Source organism: Oncorhynchus masou, chromosome 27, assembly GCF_036934945.1.
Source record: "Oncorhynchus masou masou isolate Uvic2021 chromosome 27, UVic_Omas_1.1, whole genome shotgun sequence".
Lineage (NCBI taxonomy): Eukaryota > Metazoa > Chordata > Actinopteri > Salmoniformes > Salmonidae > Oncorhynchus > Oncorhynchus masou.
In genome coordinates, this window is record NC_088238.1 from 24,370,086 (window position 1) to 24,397,793 (window position 27,708).

Below are 27,708 nucleotides of genomic sequence, written 5' to 3' on the forward strand. Positions count from 1 at the left end.
GACCAATTGAACATATTTGAGGTGGTACTTAATGAATATGATGTCAGTTCGGTTGTCATCTGAGACATTCTCATCAATGATAAGATGACATAAACTCTACAGTGGAAAGTCTACACATCAGAGTTATCGGATTCATATGGAATTGTTGTTCAATTGAAATGTTTGAATATGAAATTATTCGTGATGGGATGAAATGTGATTTCAGCTTCTAAAATGTGAGATTTGGGTTTTCATAAGATAGGGCCCTGCACAACCAGTGGCCCCCTCCTGTGAAGGTACATGGGCTATAGAACTTTTCAAACACGCCCTCCTCCCCCTTCCTATATAAGCCCTTGACGACAATATAACCTCCTGTTCCGTGGACGTGATGACGACAGTCCGATGTCAGAATGGTTCAGATAATAACTACAGAACGAAGCCAACATCAGCGTGAGCTTTGGTTGCAAATGGTATGAACTTTGAACTCTTATTCACTACAGAAGTGATCCCTCCTAGCCGTTGAGTTAGCAACAGCCGCTGCAAACGAGGGTTAGGGAGGAACACACAGAGTATCCCATCTACCACACAACGACGTCACTACAACGTATTCAATTTACCAGCAGACATTCTTCTTAGGTCAAAGGACAACACGGCCTTTCATCTACCACCATCCTACCGAAGCGCAGCTCAGAGTAAATATTTATTGCATTTTCCTTTTCCAAATGGGCGGTAGTTTAGAATGCATAAGATACTGTATTTACGATAGCACAGCTTCGCCCTTTGTTCCTCAGTCTTCCCGCTCTTTCACTCAAACCCAGCCCCTTTTCTTTTATGTAACCAGCTGTCATATATGTTCCGCCCGCTAGGGACGTTTTCCTTTATGACGTAATTTGTAATCAAGTTATTTAAATATGTGTATGTGTAATTCTGTGTGATTAGTTAGGTATTTAGTAAATACATAATTAAACCCAATTTTGTATTGCTGATTCAACTTGTTAGCCAGGGTTCGTGCAGATAACCAAGAATTTACAACTTTCAGATGAGACTGAATTAAGATGACGATTAATATTGACTGCTATTGATGTAAAATATTACTAGGTCTTTAAGAGTTTATTCAAAAGATAACAGCTCTATAAATATTATTTTGTGGTGCCCGACTCTCTAGTTAATTACATTTACATGATTAGCTCAATCAGGTAATATTAAGTAAGGAGAAATGATTTTATAGAATAGCATGTCATATCACTTAATCCGGCATAGCCAAAGACACGACAAGGGTGACAGCTGATTTGCCTCTCTCAAAATACCACTTCACATTTTGATTTTTGGATCATCATAAGGCACCTGTCAAGACTATAGGTTTAAAGGGATAGTTCATCAACATTTCTTAATACTTATTTATTTCCTTACCCTGAACGCAGTCTATGGACAAGGAGAGGCAGTAATCCATGCTTTCGTTTTGTACATCTAGCCACTTTTACAAGTCGCGAACATGAGCATTTTTGAAAAACAAACAATGAAAGTCAATTTAGCCAGTATTAGCATTTTCATTAAGCAAATCATGCCCAGACAATCAATCAGAGATTCACACCAATTATACAGACAGAATAAATGAAACACTGTGCAGTGAACAGAGGATGTGTTCCCATAATATTTTATTTGATTCTTGCGATGCAACGTCTTTATATTACAATTACAAAAATTTAATTGGTCGTCTGCGTAACCCATGTGATACTTATCCTTGCCTTGAAATGACAATTGCAGAGGTCGTGGAATTACTGACACAATCTGACATACAGTATGATTGTCTATTCTATTACAACACTGGGACTCAGCTACTGACAGAAGCTAATGTTTGTACCTGCTTAAGTGAAATCGTTGAAGTGGGCACACAAAACCATATCATATACATCATTCGCTCAGAATCGGTGCATTAAACTTTCCTACGTTCTTGCATCCTTAGACTAGTATGGTAATGTAGGGGTTGTTATGCATACAACCAACTTAGTTGAAAACATGGCCTTTTATATTGTATAAGAGGCATTATCAACAAGGTGTTATGCTCATTGACTTCTTTGTGTCCTTATTTTTTTATTTAATCTTTATTTAACTTTGCAAATCAGTTAAGAACAAATTCTTATTTACAATGACAGCCTACCCCGGCCAAACCCGGACCACGCTGGGCCAATTGTGCACCACCCTATGGGATCCCCAAGCACAGCCAGATGTGATGCAGCCTGGATTTGAACCAGGAACTGCAGTGACGCCTCTCGCAGTGCCTTAGACCGCGGTGCCAATCAGGATCCCTTATGTAAGGCAGACATTCAACTACTGAAATGTTAGGATTTTTGTTTGTCACTGTGGCTGGGTTCCCTACCACATTAATCCAAGGGTATGGTCTCAAAATGTGCTGAACATAACAACTGTGGAAGACTGAAAATAAAAATAAATGTCACATTAATTTCTCCAAATGAATTACTCACATAAGATCAGATGATGGATAAGGATTTGTAAACATCAAGGAGTAAACTGAGAAGAAAATAGACAAATTCAAAAAAAGAAATATGGTCACAGTTGACTCTCACAAAATGCAGTGTCAACACCAATTAAACAAGGTTGATTATAGCCAAATTAATACATCGTTAATTGCTTATGGATGGATAATATTTAAATGCAATATTCATCAGGGTCTAATAAGGCACAGTAACTTGCTAATTTAAACATTTATTTATAATACCTTTTCAATAGTGTGAAATGAATGACAGCTTTTAGCCTCTGAGTACAGCAAGACATTTCTGCAATTGCAAATCATCTGCAGTTTTTAATCCCCATGTTGATATCCAGATCCATCTGTGAAAACAGATGTGTGAAATAAAAATGGATTGCGGCTAAATATGTATTTTCATACTTAAAGAGTGTTTTCCTTGCCACACCAACAATGTCCATTGCACTGTTAAGTTGCTAAGTGTTTTTCAGCCCTTCTGATTAAAAAACAATGGCTATTAAAGTGTTTTGTCACAAGTCCTGTATGAGTCATAATTGAGATACAGTCTAAGCTGTGAATTAATCAAAAGAGGATTGTTTTACTTCCAAAAACAATTTCCGTTACGCTATGAAACAACCCGAGTCGATTACATTATGTCCAGAGTCAGCACATCAAGAGAACTCCATCTTTAAATACATAATTACTAGAGTTACAGCCTTACCATATTAGGCCATATGTTCAATAGCTACAGCAGGATAAAAGACATGTGCGTATAAGAGATAAAAACTGAAAATGCATTAACAAAAATAAAAAGTAGAAACATTCATTGAAATTCCTTGTGATGTATCAGATACTGTTTGACCATCTGATACCATGTATAACTATTGAGGCTTAGCATTTCGTTCAGATTAACCTGTACAGAAAACAATATATATTTATAAGTCACCGACATACCAAACATGCCCAAAATACAACATTATAATACAGAATCCTTCATACATAGGAGCCAAGTGTATTTGATAAGGCTAATGGTGCATATTTTATTATTATTATTCAATTGACCCAAATTTAAATATTGACATTAATAATAGTCTGAATCAATATAATTTCCTTTTGGTCCTCAAATAATATGCAAATAATTTCAGCATGACACATTTAAAAACGCATCACATCGCCTTCACATTACTATGTACAGAACAATCTGGATACTGTAGATTCATTGTATATAATGGGTATAGTGAAGTATTATTTTTTTTCAATATAAATCATATATCTTATACTTAATTGTGGCACAAATCAAAGTTACAACCTGGTCGTTATACTGCATTGGAATAAAGAAAATACTACCGTAATATCCAGACTATAAGCCGCTACTTTATTCCCACGCTTTGAACCTCGCGGTTTATACAACGACGCGGCTAATTTATGGATTTTTCCCGCTTTCACAAGATTCATGCCGCCAAAAAACTGAGCACCGTCACATAATGTGACGTAAATCGAGCGCGCTCAAACTTCCCATCATTCTGATTACGGTAGTAATTTTGTCACCCTCATCGTGGCAAAGACACGGAGAAATGCATATGATGCAGCTTTCAAGTTGAAGGCGATCGAACTGGCTGTTGGAATAGGAAATAGAGCTGCTGCACGGGAGCTTGGCCTTAATGAGTCGATGATAAGACGTTGGAAACAGCAGCTTGAGGAACCGACTCAGTGCAAAAAGACAACAAAAGCTTTCAGAGGGAAGAAAAGCAGATGGCCCAAAGTATTTGTAGCCACTCGACATCAGTGTAAATCGTGCATTTAAGGTGGCGCTCCTTGTTCAGTGGGAGGCTTGGATGACACGTGGGGAGAAATCCTTCACTAAAACGGGCCGCATGCGAAGAGCAACTTATGGTCAAGTCTGCCAGTGGGTCCTGACAGCGTGGAGCATTGTCGAAAAATCCACTATCATCAACGGATTTTGAAAGGCTGGACTGCTGCGTGTTGAAGGGGCAGCATGAGCTCAGCGGGGTATTTGCCTCCAGATGAAAGTGACGAGAGCGTAAATGAAAACGATCCAACATCGGATGAAGCAATTCTGAGGCTATTCAACTCCGACACCGAAGGCGATGACTTCAGTGGTTTCAGTGCACAGGAGGAGGAAGATAGTGACCAAGTTCATTTGTTTCAATGTACCGGTAGGCACCTGCGGCTTATAGACATGTGCGGCTTATTTATGTACAAAATACATATTTTTTTATAATTCAGTGGGCGCGGTTTATATTCAGGTGCGCTTAATAGTCCAGAAATTACGGTATATAAGTGAAAGTGTTACAACCTTATTTGATTATGTTTCCTTCACAATAAAAACAGGATATAACTTAAGAAACTGCTGAATACTGAAGAGTTAAATAATTCCAAAAACAGCACAACAAATCCTTCAGTTTAGCTCATCCACATTGTCTATGGAATGACAATAAGCAATTGATATGGTAACTTAAGGGAAAAGCAACACTATGATTTTATTATTTTAGAAATAATGCTTCTGATTATACAAAACACAAACTCAAATCATACACATACTACACGTGGTTGAAAATTGAAATGAACATGATTTTGCTCCAGAACAAACATAATTGCCTACAAATGGCTTTGCCACAGCAGCACATGAATGCAGTGTGTTTATTAAGTCAATCTACTGTTAATGTACACCCTGTGAAATACTAGTATATACACACCTGTTGAAGCTATAGAAGGAAAATAAAAGAACAAATAAAATATATTCAATGGCCATAAAAAAATAAAATAAAAACAAACTTAAAATACAGAACATTGAAACTAAAGAGAGATCATTTTTTATTATCACTTATTTCATTTTGGAATTTCTTATCTTTTGACATCACACAAGAGCAGCCACTGAGAACAATGTGTCGTTTTGCTATTTGAGGGCAGCTCAGATTGTAACATTTGGTCTAGGTCTTTTGAAACCAGTAGGGGGCAGTGCTATTTGATATATAAAAGTGATTGTACAGTTCATTCATCCTTTAAGAACTACTGCATACTGACCCCTGTTGTCAGTGACCGGGAATAGAGACTCTGCAGCCGCAAGCAAAAAGTAGGCCAGATAACAAGTGACACTTGCCAATGTAATTCGAGCCCACAGTCAAGTTAAAAACTACCAGAAACCACATAATGATATGAAAAAATATATTTCTAAATATGAAATAGGCTACACATAAATTGGGACGGTAAGCAAATTACCACAATCTAACAAGTGTATAAATCTGTTTTAAGCTGTGTTGAGCTATTTGACCAGAACACAAGAAGTGATGGATGTTAAGAATTCAACAAAAATAGGAATAATTTTCACTGTAGATGGCATCCAGCCAACGGCGGATTTAGAATCAATGTCACATTAAAATATATTGCATTTAACATTATATAGTTAATTACTGTTAATTTAGGTAATTATTTGCACAAATTATAATTAAACATATATTAAATCATATTGACATTTGTGGTGCAGTGAAAGAGATATTATTAATTAAGTGATGCTTACTTTGAATTGTGTAAATACGGTACTGCACATGAACGTTGTTCATTATTATGTTAATAGAAATTGCTGACAAAATTCTTCAAGCAAACATTATGCTCACTACAACTTCCCTCAAAAAGTCATTTCAGAGAGTTAAGAGTTGAAAGGAAGAAATACTGTACTTAAAAATGAAGGTCACACAAGAAGCTGTTTTACCGTTTCACAATAGGCATGTTAATTTGGTAATTTCTATAACACTTCAATAAATACTTTTTCATGTAATACTTTTTCATGTACACACAGTACCAGTCAAAAGTTTGGACACATCTACTCATTCAAGGATTTTTCTTTATTTTGGCTATTTTCTACATTGTAGAATAATAGTGAAGACATAAAAACTATGAAATAACACATACGGAACCATGTAGTAAACAAAAACGTGTTAAACAAATCAAAATATATTTTACATTTGAGATTCTTCAAAGTAGCCACCCTTTACCTTGATGACAGCTTTGCACACTCTTGACATTCTCTCTACCAGCTTCATGCGGTAGTATCCTATAATGCATTTCAATTAACAGGTGTGCCTTGTTTTTCTTTTTTTTGTCTTTTTTTTGTTGTCTTTCCTTCTTAATGCTTTTGAGCCAATCAGTTGTGTTGTCACAAGGTAGGGGTGGTATACAGAAGATATCCCTATTTGGTAAAATACTGAGTTCATATTATGTCAAGAACAACTGAAATAGGCAAAGAGAAACGACAATCCATCATTATTTTAAGACATGAAGGTCAGTCAATTCAGAAAATGTCAAGAACTTTGAACGTTTCTTCAAGTGCAGTCACAAAAACCATCAAGCGCTATGATTAAAATGTCTCTCATGAGGACCGCCACAGGAAAGGAAGACCCAGAGTTACCTCTGCTGCAGAGGATAAGAGTTACCAGCCTCAGAAATTTCAGCCCAAGTGTAAATGTTTCAGTTCAAGAAACAGACACATCTCAACATCAACTGTTCAGAGAAGACTGCATAAATCAGGCCAAATTGCTGCAAAGAAACCACTACTAAAGGACACCAATAAGAAGAAGACACTTGCTTGGGCCAAGAAACACGAGCAATGGACATCAGACCGGTGGAAATCTGTCCTTTGGTCTGATGAGTCCAAATTTGAGATTTTTGGTTCCAACCACTGTGTCTTTGTGAGATGCAGAATAGGCTTTTCTGGTGACACTGTGAGTGATTTATTTAGAGTTCAAGGCACATTTAACCAGCATGGCTACCACAGCATTCTGCAGCGATTACGCCATCCCATCTGGTTTGCGCTTGGTGGGACTATAATTTGTTTTCAACAGGACAATGACCCAGCACAACTCCAGGCTGTGTAAGACCTATTTGAACAAGAAGGAGAGTGATGGGATGCTGCATCAGATGACCTGGCCTCCACACCCGACCTCAACCCAAATGAGATGGTTTGGGATGGTTGGACAGCAGAGGGAAGGAAAAGCAGCCAACAAGTGCTCAGCATATGTGGAAACTCTTTCAAGGCTGTTGGAAAAGCATTGTAGGTGAAGCTGGTTGAGAGAATGCCAAGAGTGTGAAAACCTGTCATCAAGGCAAAGGGTGGCTACTTTGAAGAATCTCAAATATAAAATATATATTGATTTGTTTAACCCTTTTTTGGTTACTACATGATTCCATATGTGTTATTTCATAGTTTTGATGTCTTCACTATTATTCTACAATGTAGAAAATAAAGAAAAACCCTTGAATGAGTAGGTGTGTCCAAACTTTTGACTGGTACTGTATATTTGACACAACTTAGTTGCATTCTTTACGTAAGGCAATGTATCATTGGTGTAAGTTAAACAGCTACTCCCAGAAATGACCATTGACTACAAAAATGAATATCCCTGTATATACGTACATCAATACAATGGCTAGGAATAGGTTATATTGCTCATGGATTCTTTATTTGGTATAAACCAACAATATGCACATTTATAGATGATATTGATTGTGAATATCAAGTATTCTTAATAAGGCCCTTGGAAACACAGCCAATAAAACAAATTTACATCCAACCTCATTAAATATGATTCAATTGCATTTGTTTTATTGTTGTTTTGGATGAGGCCTAAACATGGCCAGTTTAGAAGTAGTGCAGTGCATACGGACTCCATGTGCAATATGCAATAGTGAATAAAACAGTGGGTGTGTTATCGTTAGATTAGAAGCATGGCAGTTTTGCAGGTTTAGCTAACGAACACAACTGACACAGTGCGCTAAAGGACAGTATAATGCATGGTCACTGGAGCCACCAAACCATGAACTCATCTCTGTTCCTGTGTTGCAACGATATCTTTCTCTCACCATAACCCTGGTACTAACGGACATTATGTGTCCTCGCATGTCAACTCCCAGCATAGGAAGCTAGGATATTAACCTGTATTGATTTCAATCAGAATTGGGCTGCTGGTGTGGTAGGTTTAGTGGCATGCTAAATACATGAGCAGTACTAGATTTCTGTCGACAGGTCGCATTTCACAGATTCCTAGATACGCGACAAAAGCTTCTTTCTCATATTCCAAGCCTTGTGGCCTCCTAACATGCGTTCTGTATCTTACACCATTATCTCCGGCTAGTCTGATGTCTGAGTAGTAGTCAGGGCAGTCACCCCTTCCTCCAGCAATACACCTTGCAGTATCCCACAACATGGTTGTCATTGTTACTCTGGCAGTTTGAGTGTTTCGGAAACAGAGGGGCCACTGCGTGGAGGCCCCCGAGCGGAACCCTGGAGAGTGAAAGACCAGGAGGCACCCCCCTTGAGCTCAGTCTGCAGTTTGATAGTGGCAGAGGGGGACGTGAGGGTGATGGTGGAGGGGGGTGTGGTTGGCAGTAGGGAGGGGCTCTAGATGTTGGTCTCCCTCTGCATGGCGTCCTCATCTTTGGGGTCTACCAAGTCCTCCAAGGCCTGGGCGTCCCCGTCTGTCTCCTTTTGGTCCTGGTCCCGGTCGGGGTCCTCGGTTTCAGTCCGTTTGTACATCTCCTCCTGCTTGCGCTCCTTGGCCAGGAGTCTGTAGTTGATGAAGTTGCCGATGAACAGCCAAATGCTGGCCATGATCACCACAGCCCCACAGCAAAAATACATGTACTTGTAGTTCTTGGTGATGTCCACCAGTTTACCTGTAAATAAGAGCATAGAAAGGGTCAATGTGATGAAGGCCTGTTATATCGCTATTTTCTGCATTTCCAAATATGCCTTTATCAGTTTCTTCATGTCTACTGATCTTTAATGAGGAACATTATCTCAAATAAATGAAGCATTTTGTCAAGGACCAATAATCACAGAATTAACTTTCCATTTGTTGTTATTGTAATTAGACAAATAAGCACATATTATAAGAATGCCAAAATGTAATATTGTTTTTCCACTCTAAATCAGCAAACTCTATAACCAAGATCAAACCAAGTGAATGACTACTAAGCAATAGCACTCCTTAAAACTATAATTGAGTGACTTTAATTTATTCCTTTGGCATATCAACTGCTTAAAAAGTAAGCCATGTCTCACAACTTAATGAAGTAGTGGTAATGATTTGAGAGATCAGTGACATACCTGCCAGGGGTGGACCAATGAGGACAGGGCAGCACTCCACAATGGTGGTGAGCCCCACGGCACTAGAGAACCTCTGAGCCCCCACCAGGTCCATCAGGGTCTCAAACAGCACCGAGCTGACCATGCCGAAGGCAAAGCCAAAGAATACGGCATACACCACCAGGCCTGTGTAGCTCTCCACCAGGGGGCAGAGGATGTGGCACACCCCGTTGTAGAGCACGGCAAAGCTGAAGAAGTACTGGATCCTGGGCCGGATCCACTTGGAGTTGGCCAGGAGCCCCATGGAGGGCCGGGCAAACATGTCCACGAAGGCCAGGATGGAGAGCAGGAAGGCGGCCGAGTACTCGTCCACGCCTATGTCCTTGGCGTAGGCCGTCAGGAAGACTATTGGTGAGAAAAAGCCCAAGAACATGATGACGTTGCCCGACAGGTAGATGAGGAAACCGCGGTGCTTGAAAAGCGACAGGTCAATGAACTTGTTGACAGTCCCCAAACAAGTGGTCGTCTCCTTCTTCTTGGTGGAAGTTTTGGCAACGACCAACTCCTCATCCTTCTTGATCTTGCCCAGCGGTGGCCCCAGGGGCCTCATCAGGGAGCCAGCCACGCAGCAATTGAGCAGTATGCCCCCCAGGATGAGGAAGCTGCCCCTCCAGCCGAAGGAGTTGAACAGGTACTGGTTGAAAGGGGCTAGGCTGCTCAGGAACACTGGGCTACCGGCCATGGCTATTCCGTTAGCAATGGGACGCTTCTTATAGAAGTACTTGCCAATCATAGTCAGTGCTGGCTGAAGGTTAAAGGCTAGGCCCAGGCCTTTGTGAGGAGAGAGGATAATATGATTTAGAGTTAAAAAAATAACATACATTTCTAACAAGAAAACTATATGATAAGATAATTCAGGAATATATGACAGTGAGCATAAAGTACACATTCAGAATAATATACATTTTCTTCAAGTAGCCAGACAGTGGTGATTAAATGATTTGACAAATCAAGCTTAACTGTACTCTTGTAATGTATCTATAGTCTTTTACTGTGATCTTTGTGAAACACAGAATGGAAAACGCAGAATCAGTTGTAGGCCTATTTTCAACCGGCCACTTAAGGACACTATAATCAAATTAACTCTGAATGAGGTGAAATGGATTTCATCGGAATTACCTCCTATAAGACCGATGCAAACATAAAGCTCCACCACGCTGTTGCAGAAGGAAGCGGATATCAACCCGATAGAAGACAGTACTCCCCCCATGATCATGACAGGTCTGCAGCCATATGTGTTTACCAGTACACTGCTTATGGGACCTGGAAGAGAAACACATGAGATACTAAAAACATGGTCTTTCATCCAACCCAAACATTCAGCCTGCAATAGACTCGGGTAATCATGTAGTGATTACTTAACGATTTAAGCTTGTTAGCGTTGAAAGACAGCGTGAAACTTCCCAGCTCTGGAAATAGAGGTACTGTAACAAGACCTTGTTGATACTGGTAAACAATGTACAACATCGTGTTGTGTGTGCTGCATGTATTCTTAAGGGGGCGACGGCTGCATTGAGAGATCAGTAACAAACAGGCATGGGTATAACACAGCATTATCTTAGTCGTCAAACAAACAAATGGCCTCATTGCCAATAAGTACAGAGCACGTTGACAAAACATCTGTTATTTTCCAGCTTAGCTACATATGTATCAGAGATCCCATCACGACAAGCAATAAATGTACTGTTGGACCAACAAGACTAATGACACAGAGTGCATGTGAGGTCTTGGACATAACTCAGGACCTAGACAATTAACCAATGGGTGCCTGTCAGCCTTGGACAGGTTGCACTGAGAGCTGAGGGCCAAACATAGAGTGTTAGTCAAACGGAATGAGTCAGAATCGATCAAGCCCGTCAAGCCTCATCGACACGCTGAGCGAAGACATTGAACTGAGCTCTGGTTGGACACGCAATGGGTCTCTCTGTCTCATAAGCTTTCAAGGCACAGCTGCCATGCTAATGCAAAACAGAGACCCAACGTGGCAACCAGTTATCTTATGAAATGGATGATACACACTGACTGTATGAATACACACTGTATGGGCATAGATAGGTTTCATATGTGACAGCGAGAGAATGCTGGTTAACGTAAATGGACTCTTTTGAATTGGAGCCTCCCCAGATATATTTGCTGAATGTGCACTGCAATGCAATGTTTTCATATCTGAAAAGAGGGGGAATCATGAACTATGATACACACACACCTTGAAGTGAGCTGAAGACCTTGGCTCCATGGCCCATTTGTCCCTCAGCTCAGTTTCTCTGTAATTCACAATTTTCCACGAGTAACAGTAAGCACTTGATATTGGTAGTAAACGCACAGATGAGTTGAGTGGGGCCGACCAGCATCGCGCTACTATGCCACACTGCACTTTCCATTTCCTTGTTACCTTCAATAAGGGCTTGCCACACAACTTCTTCTTAGAGGCATACAACACAAGACAACGGGCAGGAAGTGAATCTTAGCAGATTTTGGTTTTAGTGGGTCAACCCCTGTTATTGAACCCTCTCTATGGTCATTGATATTACATCAATCTGAAAGGTCCAAACAATTCCTTTTAAATTGTGTCCTTGTCAGATTTCTAAAAGTTGTTGTTGAGGGAAACTTTATCCTTTGTATTTCTAAAGTCCTGTTATGTTTGAACCTCTGGTCTCAATTACCTGATAGGGTGAGGCATGACTCTGCTTCTTTGGCATGTCACAATGTCCCCTTTCATGACAGACTTTAAACAAAAGGAAGAGTAAATTGAATAAGAAACGATAAGAGTAATGAAAGATTTTCCCCTTTTTTGAATAATGCCCCCATTAGCAAGCAGAAGATGTGCCGTATCTGTGTCGGACTCGGGGAGTGGTGCTATTTAAAAACAGGTTGGGGAAGAAGTCGCCTGACTTCATTTGCTCTGCGTGAATCTTTTTCCGACCTTGAGGAGAGGAGCCCTCCTCATTTGCATACAGAGCACTTATCAGTATTCTCCTGAGTCTGGTGGTGAAACCTGGATAGGCCAAGTGGAGGGAGCCCTTGAGGTTTCATATTAGCTCATTTTAAAAAGGAATTCATAAATGAAGTTTAATTGCTGCAATAGCTGGACACACTTTCTAGGTTACCAAAAGCAAATTAGGGGTTTGTTTTGACAGTAATTATAAGGACAAACAATTTGACTACTATTGACATTCAACATGGCATCTTTGAACATACTGTATCTCAGCCCCTACCAACATCCTTCGGCTCATTAATAAAACATTTTATTGAAGTATGATCAGATACCATAACTTAATGTTGCTTGTGTCTAGACTTGAGGCAAAATATGGGCTCAATCATGGAAACAAATACCTACAAGAGGATGGGTACACACGTCATTTACCCTTTCAGCTGTGATTTATTTCACAGGACATAAAAGCTAGACAGCAGAAAAATGGAAGTTTGTGTAACACATTTGTATACCACTCCCTGATTTGTGAGGTTGGAAAAGAAAAGGTTGATAAACCGTCAAGATAGCTGACTATGCAGGAAACTGATGTTTGCAATCCATCATACTATTAATGTCTCTCTCATTACGGAATAAAGCGCTGATATATGAAGCTTAGAGTTGTTTTCCAGAGCAGTCATACAAGGACGCAAACATGAATTCTATCAGTGGTTGATCGACTAATAACACAGCATAGCTAGCAATATTTCTTCTGGACAGTTCAGTTAGCATTGAGGCTAATGTGCCTGGCTGTGAGAGAGCTCTGCTGTGCTGACTGTCAACAGAGGAAGGTACTGTATGTAGTCATGCTGCCTAGCCTAGTCAAGGTCAACTCTCCCTCTCTCTGTGTGGATTAGTGACATTGATCCAACACTGACACACACACACAGCCTCTATATTAGCACGTCACTGCAGAGCGACACTCAGCCAGGCTAGAAGGGAGGGACGGGAGAACATGACATCTGCAGTAGGCATATAGATGATGCAATAGTGTGCAATATTTCACAATATTTCCCTTTGGGCTCTTTTCTGCACCCATCATCATCATTACTAATCATTAATCTCAGTGTCTGTGTTACACCCTGGGTTATAGAGACAAACATCCAGGAAGATATGAAATAGTTGCCATCACTTCCAGTTGTTGCGCATTTGTGGTCGTATCTAATTATTTGTGTGTGAGGCCGTTCATCATAAAAATAGGTTGGCTGCTGTTTGAAATCGGCAAGAGCCACACATTGGCATATCCTGATGTTTGAGGATATTGCAAGCATTTCCAGTTTGTTTGCTCTGTGATTGCGTCCAATCAGCATCATAAGTGGCACTGCTATCTTATCAGTTAACAGTTAGGGAGTCTGTCTGCCTGATGACTGCCCTGGAGAATTCAGTAAGTGTCTGACCTCTGAACTCGTGGTGGAGGTGGCAGTTGCGTCAACCGCACAGACAGCAGGCGATGTGAAAACAACAGGTACGTTGTAAAATAGCCACAAGTCTCCTCCCTCTTCCAAGAGGACAAACACCCTCAATAAGCAGCTCTCTGGTTGGGGTAAATATTTGGTGATGCGTGATTGTTTTTCCGCCATGTTATTCCAGAGAGCAGCATATGTCCGTTGCTTGTAGAAATAAAGAATGCATTAAACACTGAATGGACAATTGCTTTATCAGCCTACAGCTGGTGCAAACACATAGGACAAGAGAGCAGGTGTTTAATGAATAGCTGATGAAGCTCTGTTCTCCCCTTTGCTCAGAGATCAATATGAATGAATTACACTAAACATTTTAATGAGGGACAAGTGCCTTGTACATGCTTGTCACATATAGAGGATGGTATTGGGTGTCCTTGGCTCTCTATGGCCAACTGGCCATCACTGTCACCATCATCACAACAACGGTCTAGGATACAACAAACCCTGTTGACAGCAACAATTAGAAATGACTGGATAGGATGGCATCCGCTAACAGATGGCCAGCGTGGCATTGCCAAGCAAGGTGCCTACTGGCTAACCTAGTGAGGGGTAAAGTCATGCTGAGAAGGAGAACGTGATGCATTACTACTAAAATATGCTGATGACTAGTCACAGAAACCGTGTGTTCTTCTTGAATGTCAATTTAAATATGGTCATAGGTTCTCATAGGAGACACACAATCAGATCAGAACAGGTACCTTGCCCCATACTTAGGGCCTGAGTTTTCCCTGGACAGGTCACATGGTGAAGATAATCTCAGGGCACGACATATACAGAAACCCAACTCTTCTTAACAAATCAGACAGACGACTACCTCAAGAGACTACCTGGACACCAACTTCTTGTCTTGGTCTTACCTCCTGCGTACATGACGGCCAGCATGATGGAGGAGATCCATGCTATCTGGCTGTAGGAGCAATCGAAGATCTTCTGGATGTCCTTGAAGTAGACGGTGATGGCCTTGGGGAAGGCGTAGGAGAAGCCAATGGAGATGAAGGATCCCAGGACCACGGCCCAGCCCCAGCCCCCGTCCGGAGGGGTCACTGCTGGGGGGCCTGCGGCAGGGGGTGGCATCTCTGGCCCGGCTGGCTCTCAGCGCTCACTGTTTACTGGAGGGGGAAAGACGAAGAGGGAAGAGGGGTCAGTACAGGGGAGACATGAAGAGGAAAGTGAGGGTCGGTACAGGGGAAATATGAAGAGGAAAGAGAGGGTCGGTACAGGGGAAATATGAAGAGGAAAGAGAGGGTCGGTACAGGGGAAATATGAAGAGGAAAGAGAGGGTCGGTACAGGGGAAATATGAAGAGGAAGAGAGGGTTGGTACAGGGGAAATATGAAGAGGAAAGAGAGGGTCGGTACTGGGGAAATATGAAGAGGAAAGAGAGGGTCGGTACAGGGGAAATATGAAGAGGAAGAGAGGGTCGGTACAGGGGAAATATGAAGAGGAAAGAGAGGGTCGGTACAGGGGAAATATGAAGAGGAAAGAGAGGGTCGGTACAGGGGAAATATGAAGAGGAAGAGAGGGTCGGTACAGGGGAAATATGAAGAGGAAAGAGAGGGTCGGTACAGGGGAAATATGAAGAGGAAGAGAAACCGTTGAAAAGCTCTCTTGGTTGAGGAACTGGACAATAATGATGATAATGACGTCTCCATTCCTTCTAAGATGAATTTCTGTACTGTAAACGTAGGCTTGAAAAACAAATAAAAAGTGTAAGTTATAAAAAATGTATAATAAAAAAAGGTCTCATATGTGGACTACTTGTGGACTATTCTCTCCCACATAAGGTGGACTACTTGTGGACTATTCTCTCCCACATAAGGTGGACTACTTGTGGACTATTCTCTCCCACATAAGGTGGACTACTTATGGACTATTCTCCCAAAAGGTGGACTACTTGTGGACTATTCTCTCCCACATAAGGTGGACTACTTGTGGACTATTCTCTCCCACATAAGGTGGACTACTTGTGGACTATTCTCTCCCACATAAGGTGGACTACTTGTGGACTATTCTCTCCCACATAAGGTGGACTACTTGTGGACTATTCTCTCCCACATAAGGTGGACTACTTGTGGACTATTCTCTCCCACATAAGGTGGACTACTTTCTCTCCCACATAAGGTGGACTACTTGTGGACTATTCTCTCCCACATAAGGTGGACTACTTGTGGACTATTCTCTCCCACATAAGGTGGACTACTTATGTGGACCATTACGCACTATATTCAGAGGTTAAAGGTCGTTTGGAGACAATTGTAGCTAACACCAATACCACATTGACAATGGCATGCTTTAAGTGTATGCCCTATTGTTTCCCACCGGTTGAGGCCATGTCCCTTTTGTCATTTAAACTCTTGACTGTTGGGTCATAAGACCACATCTCAGCTCCAGAATGCACGTGGGCGCACACACACTAACAGAGTTAATCACCCTTGTCACAAGGTTGAGTTTCTACCTGAAACCAGACCAGACCAGCCCTTGCCCCACCCACTTTTCACCTTGAGGGTATCCCCCTGGTGTGACAGGGGAGAGGTGTACGGGCAGCAGTGACCAAGATCACTTGTCTTTATTGACAAAGCAAACATGTCTCTGATCATATATACACACATACACCACACATACACACTTTCTAAATTGTTCAAGAGATATCATGGGTAAGAGGCAGCTGCTTAGTTCCAGGCACACAATCTACAACACCTGGTGAGTGATATTGATATGTGCCTCCGTGATCCAATGAGCTTAATCAACAACAACAAAAATATTGCATCAATTATATAATTCTGATTTCACATACGTTGACATGACACAACTAACCACTGGATTATGAACCTCCCATTTCAATCTCAAGAGTGGCTGTAAAACAGGCTCCATGACAACAACACGGTGCACTGAAGTCAGTGGCATCAATAAATTATATTGTCTCTGTCTCTCATCAAGACGTGGCCAGATCAGATTGCACTGCTGAGGAGCCTCATTCATATTCAGCCCTGTCTCAGCTGTCAATGGCAGGCAATTAGCTGAACTAGTCGCCATGTGCTGTGATTGGTTGACCTCTCAGAAGGAAAAAGGAAAACGTGAATGAAGACAGTTACTCAAATCAAATCAAACTTTATTTGTCACATGTGCTGAATACAACAAGTGTATACTTTCCTGTAAAATGCTTACTTACAAGCCCTTAACCAACAGTGCAGTTCAAGAAGAAGAAAATATTGACCAAGTAGACTAAAATAAAAAGTAATAATACAAAGTAACACAATAAGAATAACAATAACGAGGCTATATACAGGAGGCCCTGGTACCGAGTCAGTGTGAGGGGGTACAGGCTTGTTGAGGTAATCTGTGCGTGCAGGTGGGGGCGAAGTGATGATGCATAGAAAACAAACAAACAGCGAGTAGCAGCAATGTCAATGTAAATTGTCTGATGGCGATTTCATGAATTGTTCAGCAGTCTTATGACTTGGGGGTAGAAGCTGTTGAGGATCCTTTTGGTCCTAGACTTGGCGCTCTGGTACCACTTGGCGTGCGGTAGCAGAGAAAACAGTCTATAACTTGGGAAACTAGAGTCTCTGACAATTTTATGGCTTTCCTCTGACACCGCCTATTATATTGGTCCTGGATGGCAGGGAAGCTTGGCCCCAGTGATGCACTACCCTGTGTGGTGCCTTACGGTCAGATGCCGAGCAGTTGCCATACCAGACGGTGATGCAACCGGCCAGGATCCTCTCGATGGTGCAGCTGTAGAACCTTTTGAGGATCTGGGGACCCACGCCAAATCTTTTCAGTCTCCTGAGGGGGAAAAAAGGGTGTGTCGTGCTCTCTTCACGACTGCCTTGGTATGTTTGGACCACGATAGTCTGTTGGTGATGTGGACACCAAGGAACTTAAAACTCTCGACCCGCTCCACTACAGCCCCATCAATTTGGGCACACAGTCGTGGGTGAACAGGGAATACAGGAGGGGACTGAGTACACACCCCTGAGGGGCCCCAGTGTTAAGGATCAGTGTGGCAGACATGTTGTTCCCTACTCTTACCACCTGGGGGCGGCCCGTCAGGGAGTCCAGGATTCAGTTGCAGAGGGAGGTGTTTAGACCCAGAGTCTTTAGCTTAGTGATGAGCTTTGTGGTTACTATGGTGTTGAACACTGAGCTGTAGTCAATGAACAGAATTCTCACATAGGTGTTCCTTTTGTCTAGGTGAGAAAGGGATTGCGTCATCTGTGGATCTGTTGGGGCGGTATGCAAATTGGAGTGGGGTCTTGGGTGTCCAGGAGGATGCTGTTGATGTGAGCCATGACCAGCCTTTCAAAGCACTTCATGGCTACCGAAGTGAGTGCCAGGGGGCGGTAATCATTTAGGCAGATTACCTTCGCTTTCTTGGGCACAGGGACTATGGTGGTCTGCTTGAAACATGTAGGTATTACAGACTCGGTCAGGGAAAGTTTGAAAATGTCAGTGAAGACACCTAACAGTTGGTCCGTGCATGCTCAACGTCACTATAAAGACATTAAAAAGTCTATTTTAGTTTAATGCTAAAACTGATAGTAGTTGAAATTTGAGATTTTATCAGCTGGTTTATAACTACTACATGACTTCTGACACACACACACACACACACACACACACACACACACACACACACACACACAACATTGTTTAGGTAAGGAATACCTCCTGCCTAGCTTTTCTAAATAAAGGTATTGTTTCATCACAACTATGTAAACACGGTTGTTATTGAACAGACACCATGAGTATATGTGACCTGTATTATGAGGGCTTAACGGAGGGTGAAGTGGTCCTGAAAATGTATTCTTACAGGCATTCTGGGCATCTTCCCGTCACTCTGTTTCATGTGCTTGCCTTATTTTTTATTTTTTTACAATTCTAACTTAAGCTAAAAATTTTGCTAATCACTAAAATATACTGTATAATCCTCTGTGCATATTCCCATGTGTTGCTCTTTTAATTAAACTCAAGAGATTGTCTATTTTTCAAAACATCCATATGGCAATAAAGTTGAATCTGATTATTGTCTGGGGTTGATAGTGGGGTTGATTGATTAAACGTGACGACAATGCATAACATGGTCTCAGGACTCATAAGCTGCTTAGGTTTATAAATCTGAATAGTATTCTGAAAATACCAGAACACACAGTGTAAGCGATGATAAGTCACACAAAAATGTGCCGTCACGCACAAAAAAAACTTTCTGTGAGTAAACAAAACAAGTTTCTTTAGGCTATTTGACATACATGAGCCTACTGTTTTTCAAGAGAAGTGTATTCATTCTTTGTGCCCCACAGTAGTTTCTCCCCTTGTCCCCATGATGTCATCATGTGTCCTCTGTAATGTGTCTTTCCTCTGTTTGGTGTCTCAAAATAGCAGCTGACACAGAGGGATGGGCAGATGCTTTCACAGCCAGAGACAACTAACCACAGTCCCACCCAACCAGAGGGATCCCGTCTAAGCCAATCACAAGACCCCTCAGATGCCTGTCCTTGCCCATTGTTGAACTGAGCAAACAGTGTGCCTACCTTAGGTCTACCTGTGCTCAAAACACTCCTGTTATCTTTAACTTCAGGGAAGGTTAAATGGACAATGGAGCCTTAGAATTAGAATGCAGAGGCAGGCAGCCAACAACTACAACAGCATTCCTCTAATTTAATTATCTCAATGACAAGCTGATCAAAGCATGTAACACAATAGTGTGTGTGTGTGAATCTGTCTGTGTTCTGTCTGTGTTCTTTTTCAGGTGAGCTACGTTGAGTAACCATGGAGCCTGACAAAGAGAAGACGTGTAACTGAGTTAACGGACACAATGCACCACCTGCAGCAACACGACTGACTGCCCATGAGCCACATGACGAGCAGGATTGGTGGCTTTGTGTCTCTTGGTACACCCAACAGGATTATGTAGGATAGAGTGTGCAGAGTGAAAACGAAAATGGATAGGTAACCTACTCAGAGCTATCTTGGCACCACGCTAACAGAACAATTTTAGTAAATATAGAGCCACTCTGAGGCTGGTTGCGGTTTTGAGCTGTGCAATTTACAGGATAATCACCCTTTTTTCCATTGACATTGTGTTATAATTTTGGTTTTATAAATAGCAGCTACTCCATTTGCCACCGTCGTAGAGTTGAAGTAAAACAATGATAAACAAACACTTACATTTTTCTCATATCTAGTCACTGCCTAAATGTAAAACATGCTGTGTAGAAGTTTCTTGTTGGGCCCTTGCACAGAGGTATGAATGGCATTCAGGCATTGCGAGGTCACTAACGTCGCCATGCTGTACTCTGGTTTGTGTATCCACAGGCCTCCAGGCAGGTACAGGCCACTCCTGTGACAGTCTAGTCCTCAAGGAATCTTGTGTCACCTTGGATGAAACTGACAAGGAGATTTGAGCCAAGTGTTTTCATAAGCATCGTACACTACCTGATTATGTGGTCTGAATAGCCTGTGGGAGAGGAAGACATGAGGAAGAGATGGAGAGCAAATAGATTGATAGAGGGAGAAGATGAGTGCTTGTAAAGGGGACTTTCCAGGAGAACAAAATGGAGAGCAGTTATTGATCACATCAATTCAGGGAGAAAATCTCCAGAGCAGAAGCCAAAAGAAATGTCTACTCCGCCTTCTCTAAATGTCGCTGGTTCGAATACCTGAGCTGACAAAGGTATAAAACCTGTCAATGTGACCTTGAGCAAGGCACTTAACCCTAATTTGTTCCAGGGGCGCCGTACTACTATGGCTGACCCTGTTAAAGCAACACATTTCACTGTATGTGACAATTAAACATATTCCCCCCACCCCCTTTTTATTTTATCTCTCAGCACCAATGTTCTCTAAACAACAGCCAGAGAGTCTTGCACAAAGTCACGACAAAAGACAGTAACTTTGCCGGCTGCTTTCCACCAGACACTGGGTGAATGAATTCATACAAAGCTCATAAGGTCATCAATAAAATATCAGTGTGCCCTCGATTCAGATTATGATTTTTCAACGCCGATACCGATTATTGGAGGACCAAAAAAAGCCGATACCGATTAATCGGACGATTTAAAAATATATATTTGTAATTATGACAATTACAACAATACTGAATAAACACTTATTTTAACTTAATATAATACATCAATAAAAATCTATTTAGCCTCAAATAAATAATGAAACATGTTCAATTTGGTTTAAATAATGCAAAAACAAAGTTTTGGAGAAGAAAGTAAAAGTGCAATATGTGTCACGAATGTTGGTTGAATTAATGGACCAAGGCGCAGCGTGCATAGAGTTCCACATGTTTATTTGATGAAACTCACAGAAAACAATAAAGCGCAAAAACGAAACGTGAAGCCAATGTAGTGCTCACAGGCAACTATACATAGACAAGATCCCACAAAAACCCAGTGGGAAAAGGCTGCCTAAATATGATCTCCTATCAGAGACAACGATAGACAGCTGCCTCTGATTGGGAACCATACCAGGCCAACATAGAAATGAAAGAACTAAACTACCCACCCCCTGACCTACCCTGACCTAACCAAAATAGAGAATAAAAAGGATCTCTATTTTCAGGGCGTGACAATATGCGCCATGTAAAAAAGCTAACGTTTAAGTTCCTTGCTCAGAACATGAGAACATATGAAAGCTGGTGGTTCCTTTTAACATGAGACTTCAATATTCCAAGGTAAGAGGTTTTATAGGACTATATTTAGGACTATATTTATAGGACTATTTCTCTCTATACCATTTGTATTTCATATACCTTTGACTATTGGATGTTCTAACAGGCACTTCAGTATTGCCGGTATAGCTTCAGTATAGCTTCCGTCCCTCTCCTCGCCCCTACCTGGGCTTGAACCAGGAACACATCGACAACAACCTCGAAGCATCGTTACCCATCTCTCCACAAAATCCATGGCCCTTGCAGAGCAAGGGGAACAACTACTCCAAGTCTCAGAGCGAGTGACATTTAAAAAGCTATTAGCGCGCACCCCGCTAACTAGCTAGCCATTTCACAACAGCCTAATCTCAGGAGTTGATAGGCTTGAAGTCATAAACAGCTCCATTTTTATTTTACCTTTATTTAACTAGGCAAGTCAGTTAAGAACAAATTCTTATTGTCAATGACAGCCTAGGAACAGTGAGTTACTGCCTGTTCAGGGGCAGAACGACAGATTTGTACCTTGTCAACTCGGGGGTTTGAACTTTCAACCTTGCGGTTACTAGTCCAATGCTCTAACCACTAGGCTACCTTACCGCCACAATGCTTGAAGCACAGCAAAGAGCTGCTGCCAAAACGCACTAAATTGCTATTTGAATGAATGCTTACGAGCCTGCGGCTACCTACCACCACTCAGTCAGACCGCTCTATCAAATATCAAATCATAGACTTAATTATAACATAATAACACACAGAAATACGAGCCTTTGGTCATTAATATGGTCGAATCCGGAAACTTTCATTTCGAAAACAAAACGTTTATTATTTCAGTGAAATACAGAACCGTTCCGTATTTTATATAACGGGTGGCATCCCTAAGTCTAAATATTGCTGTTACATTGTACAACCTTCAATGTTATGTCATAATTACATAAAATTCTGGCAAATTGAGCCAGGAGGCCCAAACTGTTGCATATACCCTGCCTCTGCGTGCAATGAACGCAAGAGAAGTAACACAATTTCACCTGGTTAATATTGCCTGCTGACCTGGATTTCTTTTAGCTAAATATGCAGGTTAAAAATATCTACTTCTGTGTATTGATTTTAAGAAAGGCATTGATGTTTATGGTTAGGTACATTCGTGCAACAACTGTGCTTTTTTCGAAAATGCGCTTTTGTTAAATCATCCCCCGTTTGTCGAAGTTGGCTGTCTTTGTTAGGAAGAAATAGTCTTCACACAGTTCGCAACGAGCCAGGCAGCCCAAACTGCTGCATACACCCTGACTCTGTTGCAAGAGAAGTGACACAATCTCCCTAGTTAAACAAAATTCATGTTAGCAGGCAATATTAACTAAATATGCAGGTTTAAAAAAATATACTGAAAAAAATATACTATAATGATTTTAAGAAAGGCATTGATGTTTATGGTTAGGTAAACGATGGAGCAATGACAGTCCTTTTTCGCGAATGCGCACCACATTGATTATATGCAACGCAGGACACGCTAGATAAACTAGTAATATCATCAACCATGTGTAGTTAACTAGTGATTATGATTGATTGATTGATTGTTTTTTATAAGATAAGTTTAATGCTAGCTAGCAACTTACCTTGGCTTCTTAATGCATTCACGTAACAGGCAGGCTCCTCGTGGAGTGCAATGAGAGGCAGGTGGTTAGAGAGTTGGACTTGTTAACTGTAAGGTTGCAAGATAGAATCCCTGAGCTGACAAGGTAAAAATCTGTCGTTCTGCCCCTGAACAAGGCAGTTAGCCCACCGTTCCTAGGCCGTCGATGAAAATAAGAATGTGTTTCAATGATATAATGAAAGCAAACTGAAAGCAAACAAATGAACTCTCATTCTCTCAATACATTAATTCTAGGGCTTGGCATGTCAAAAGTGTAAGCCAGGGTTGAAGGGGCTTGAAGCCTTTTCGATAGCAGGCACTTGACCTCAATGTCACCTTAAAGTAATGTATTACTTAATACTGTAGCTAAAGTGTATTCTTACAACTAGTTCATTATGAACCACAACTGCCAACTCTAACGTCACATAAAGTGATTCAAAGTTGACATAAACATTCATCAAGATGGAAAGTAATCTACCACACACACTGATCCAGTATACAGTTGCCTCTTTGAAGACCTGTATAGTAAAGACGCAACAGGAACAACAACCTCCATGGTTTCTCAATAGAAGTGGGGACATTGACAGCCAGAGTAGACACACCCTGCCCAGCAGTCAGGGGTCTTTCCAGGAAAATAATCAATAGGTATTCGATACCTTATTATTGTAGTTTCTGCTTTCTAACTTCTATGGCAACACACGCAGAAAGTAGTCTTACATGAACAACTGGTAATGGCAAATCACACAATAAGTCTATCTACCACATTTAGGGCTTTAAGGAGACATTTTGAGCAACAATATACCTGTTAATATAATGGCATTACAAGAGTAAATACCAAGTTACTACACAGGTATGAGAACACAGTGGTGTAAAGTGTTACCGGATACCTTTTACTACAGGTTCTCTTAACCCATTACCAAGCTGATTTTGTTCAAATGCATGGGTTGTATATACCATCTACCAGCTAACCACACCCACTAAGACTACTTATTAGACATGTCTTCAGCTGCTAAGTAAGTACCTTTAATTACCATGGAAGGCCTTGAGCGGTGTTTGTGCATAGTCAGCAGGTGCGATTGATTTAGCTCACCCAGCACGCCAGGTAGGTGGTGTAACTTCTGGAACCGTTCCATTGGTCTTTAAGTGCAAACCCTGCCCTCCTGGTGCACAGGGCGAGCTAAATCAAGTGGTGATTTCTGTCTAGGCAGAGTGTCATGGCCCCTGGAGTAACATTCAGTGCTGCCAGTGCCAAGAACCAACCTGTTAATCCATGCCAATATTTGCTGCAGCGTCAACGCCTAACATGACATATTACACATATTACACCACACATTTTAAGAGTAAAGTTTTAGTAGTTTGATAACGGTGTGTAGAGGATTCTTCTAAATTCTTCTACAACAAACATTTTTTAATTAGCTTAGATTGATTTGAGGGACATTTAATCCAAGTATGTGTTTGAGAGGAGGGTCAAAGGGGACCACTGAGTAAGTGTTACGCTATGTAAACACCAAACAGGACATTCATAACTAGAGAAAAAGCATAAACAAACTGGGCTCTGACTGAACATGAACTGTCTCTTACAACTTATTTTAATAAGCTACAGCTGTAGAGGACTGCTCAACTACTCACAGGGGATTAGAGTCTGAGCTCCACTTCCCTCCCTGTTTTCTACGACAGCACCATGGGACTGGAGCACTGGACACAGCACCTAAGCCATGTTGTTGATCAAGGGTCCTTGTGCCAGGCTAGGGACTTACTGAAGGTATGCAACCTTATACATACCTGACTCCAGTTGACATATTACAGGGTATACATCAAATGCATTTGTATGCCTAATATTCTGGGGTGTAGGATACTGGAAAGGGTTTTATATTGAATATTGCAAGCACTTATTAAACATCATGTATACTAGGGCTGGAAATTCCCAGAGAGTTCATGAAATATTATCACAATATTTACGGTAAGCTGCTGATACGATATGTATTGTGATTCTCATAATTCTATATGTATTGCGATTCAATACGATTTGATGTCCCAAATTTTCAAACATATGGGAACATATTGCTCACTAAATCTGCTACAGAGACAAGAGAGCATGAGACAATTTGTTTTGATTAGTCATGGAAATAAAAGTGCTGGAAACATGTTGTTTCAATATTTAAAAAGAAGATGGAGAACAAGCTTAAGGATGAACAATACCAGAGTTCTGGCGCAAGTACAGCTGACTAGCACTAGCTAACGCTGATTAGAAAATCATTATTACATCTATATATTTGTCCAAAACAATATTGTGAAATGTAACTCTGGATTTTTCCCCCATCACTATTGTGTGCGCAACAATAATCATAACTACTGCTTTGTAAATACTATGTCAACACCACAAACTTGTTTGGGAATTACCGTAACACACAAGGGCTAAAACCTCAGCAACTCAGCAGCCCTAAGGATTGATTTTCTACCCACATACTCAGGGGGAACACTGCTTTTTGTTGACATGAAAACAGTGAACCACATTAGTGCAGAGGACAATAAATGTGGCTTGAGGGCTATGACAACAGTCCAGTATTTAGGATCGAGTCAGAAGTCATATTACCCTAATCACACCAGTGAATGACGGCCTACGGGCTGCTGACGATGGCTGGCTGGTCACTGCTTGTTTTAGTCCAGATTACAAACCCTTTCCCCAGTGAGTTGGCTGTCTATAAAACTGATTCATCACCAGAGGGGTTGGGAAGTCAGATGGAGATGGATGGTGAGGCTACGAGGCTGATGACAAAGGGCTGTGGAGATGAGTCGGCTAAGCATGAAAATAACCATCCATGTATTATTTAGCTACATAGACTAGCGCACCAGCATGCACCATTTCTATTGGGATTTTAATGTTTCCTAGCCATCTGCCAGGTCAACTATGAAGTGGTGGCTCAACAAAGTGGAGAGGCCCATATGTGGGTTACAGTACACCAATGCTACAAAGGATTATCATGTCTGCAATGTCTACATACTACCCTGCCTTTAGTAACCCAAAGAAAGTAGTCCAGTACCAGAGGCAGAACCAGCCTACGCCAGTACCAGAACTTCGCCAATAGGCCTACCATAGAGCAAAGAGCAAAGTATGACCTGGGGAGGAACGTGAAAACACCTCAAGTGCATTATTAATTCCTAATCAATATGTGCACATAGCCAGATCTATGGCCCATTGTTCTTTGTCTACATTTCTTTCAACAATGCAAGTCATAAATTGCCCAATTTCCCATAACATCTCGCATTACCCAAGAACCAGGCAGACTTCGCAGGTCATTTTGTAAAAAAACAGGTTTATCTCATGCTAAATATCCCCCTTTCCCTTCCCTATATCAAATCAAGGTGGAAACAAGGCAGCCAAATGTGACTGACCGGTGTTATATTTAAAGCCCACCAGCTGACCCGGGGAGTGAAACATCCTCTGCTTGGCCCAAACCTGCTTAAGGAAAAACCTTCAGATCAGATCCTTTGATAATAATAGACTAGTAGGGTTAAGTAACTGTGTCATCTCTCAGTGGGAAAATGGCTACTTCACATTTGGTATCGAGACGCACGTGATGAGAAGAGAGATGTACAATAGACCTACTGATTGATCAGTGATGACTCAAACGAGGATGCACTACGCGCGTGTAGATCCTAATCCGTGTGGTCAGATACTCTGTGTGCGTGTGCTGCTGATACAAACCGGATGGAACCAGCCAAATATGCATACCATAATTTACACTGGGCCTACATAAAAAAAGTATTCATAATTCTCTAGACTACTGTAGTCTATAAACATCATTCGCACAATCTTGGGAGTATTCTAAGTGTAACGAAAAACATGTTTGTCGGTGCCACATTGGGTTAACTCAGTGATTACGCACAATATATGTGAATTTCAAATTGAAACATAATATAATTCAAAATCCAGCCGATTGTTTGTTTTATAAAGCATTAAGCCTACGTGTTGTAGGCTATTCTTGCCCCGATGACCAAGCAGCCCTCTCAATGCGGACCATTGTAGGACCAAAAAAAACGCACGGGCAGCTTCGTAAGTGTTATTCCATCACGCATAACATTCAGGAAACGCATATTACCTTTTGCGAATATAGGCGCGGTCTATCCCCAAATGTTGTATGTGGTCCTTGGTCGCTGACCTTGTCAGTGTTGCGGGAAGATGGGGCTGTATTCTATTTGAATTCCCTTACTAGGAAGCTGAATATGACGTACAGCGTTGAAAGAAGGCGGCCCATCCTGCTGCTACTGTTGCTGTTCTTGACCACGGTAGCCTAGCTGGAGACAAGAGACCAGACAGAGCATCAAGTAAAACCTGCCGGCTTGCGGCCGTTGGGAGGAGAGGGGGGC

At 41.4% G+C, this 27,708-nt stretch overlaps 1 protein-coding gene across 1 annotated transcript; it reads right to left on the bottom strand.

Annotated features, from left to right (window-relative positions):
- Positions 1–1,617: 1,617 nt before the first annotated feature.
- LOC135515859 (monocarboxylate transporter 2-like) lies at positions 1,618–27,708 on the bottom strand. The gene is made up of 5 exons (XM_064939650.1): positions 27,441–27,708; positions 14,915–15,166; positions 10,746–10,889; positions 9,588–10,397; positions 1,618–9,154 (listed from the first exon to the last, which is right to left on the bottom strand). Exons 2-5 carry the CDS (start codon positions 15,129–15,131, stop codon positions 8,880–8,882), a joined length of 1,446 nt encoding a protein of 481 aa, XP_064795722.1. The 5' UTR covers positions 15,132–15,166; positions 27,441–27,708; the 3' UTR covers positions 1,618–8,879.

Coding starts and splice junctions, on each gene's coding strand:
- LOC135515859 (XM_064939650.1), bottom strand. CDS start 15,131: ATGCCACCCCCTGCCGCAGGCCCCCCAGCAGTGACCCCTCCGGACGGG. Junction 10,398..10,745: donor TTGCATCGGTCTTATAGGAG/GTAATTCCGATG, acceptor CTCCTCACAAAG/GCCTGGGCCTAGCCTTTAAC. Junction 9,155..9,587: donor CATTGGTCCACCCCTGGCAG/GTATGTCACTGA, acceptor TCTTATTTACAG/GTAAACTGGTGGACATCACC.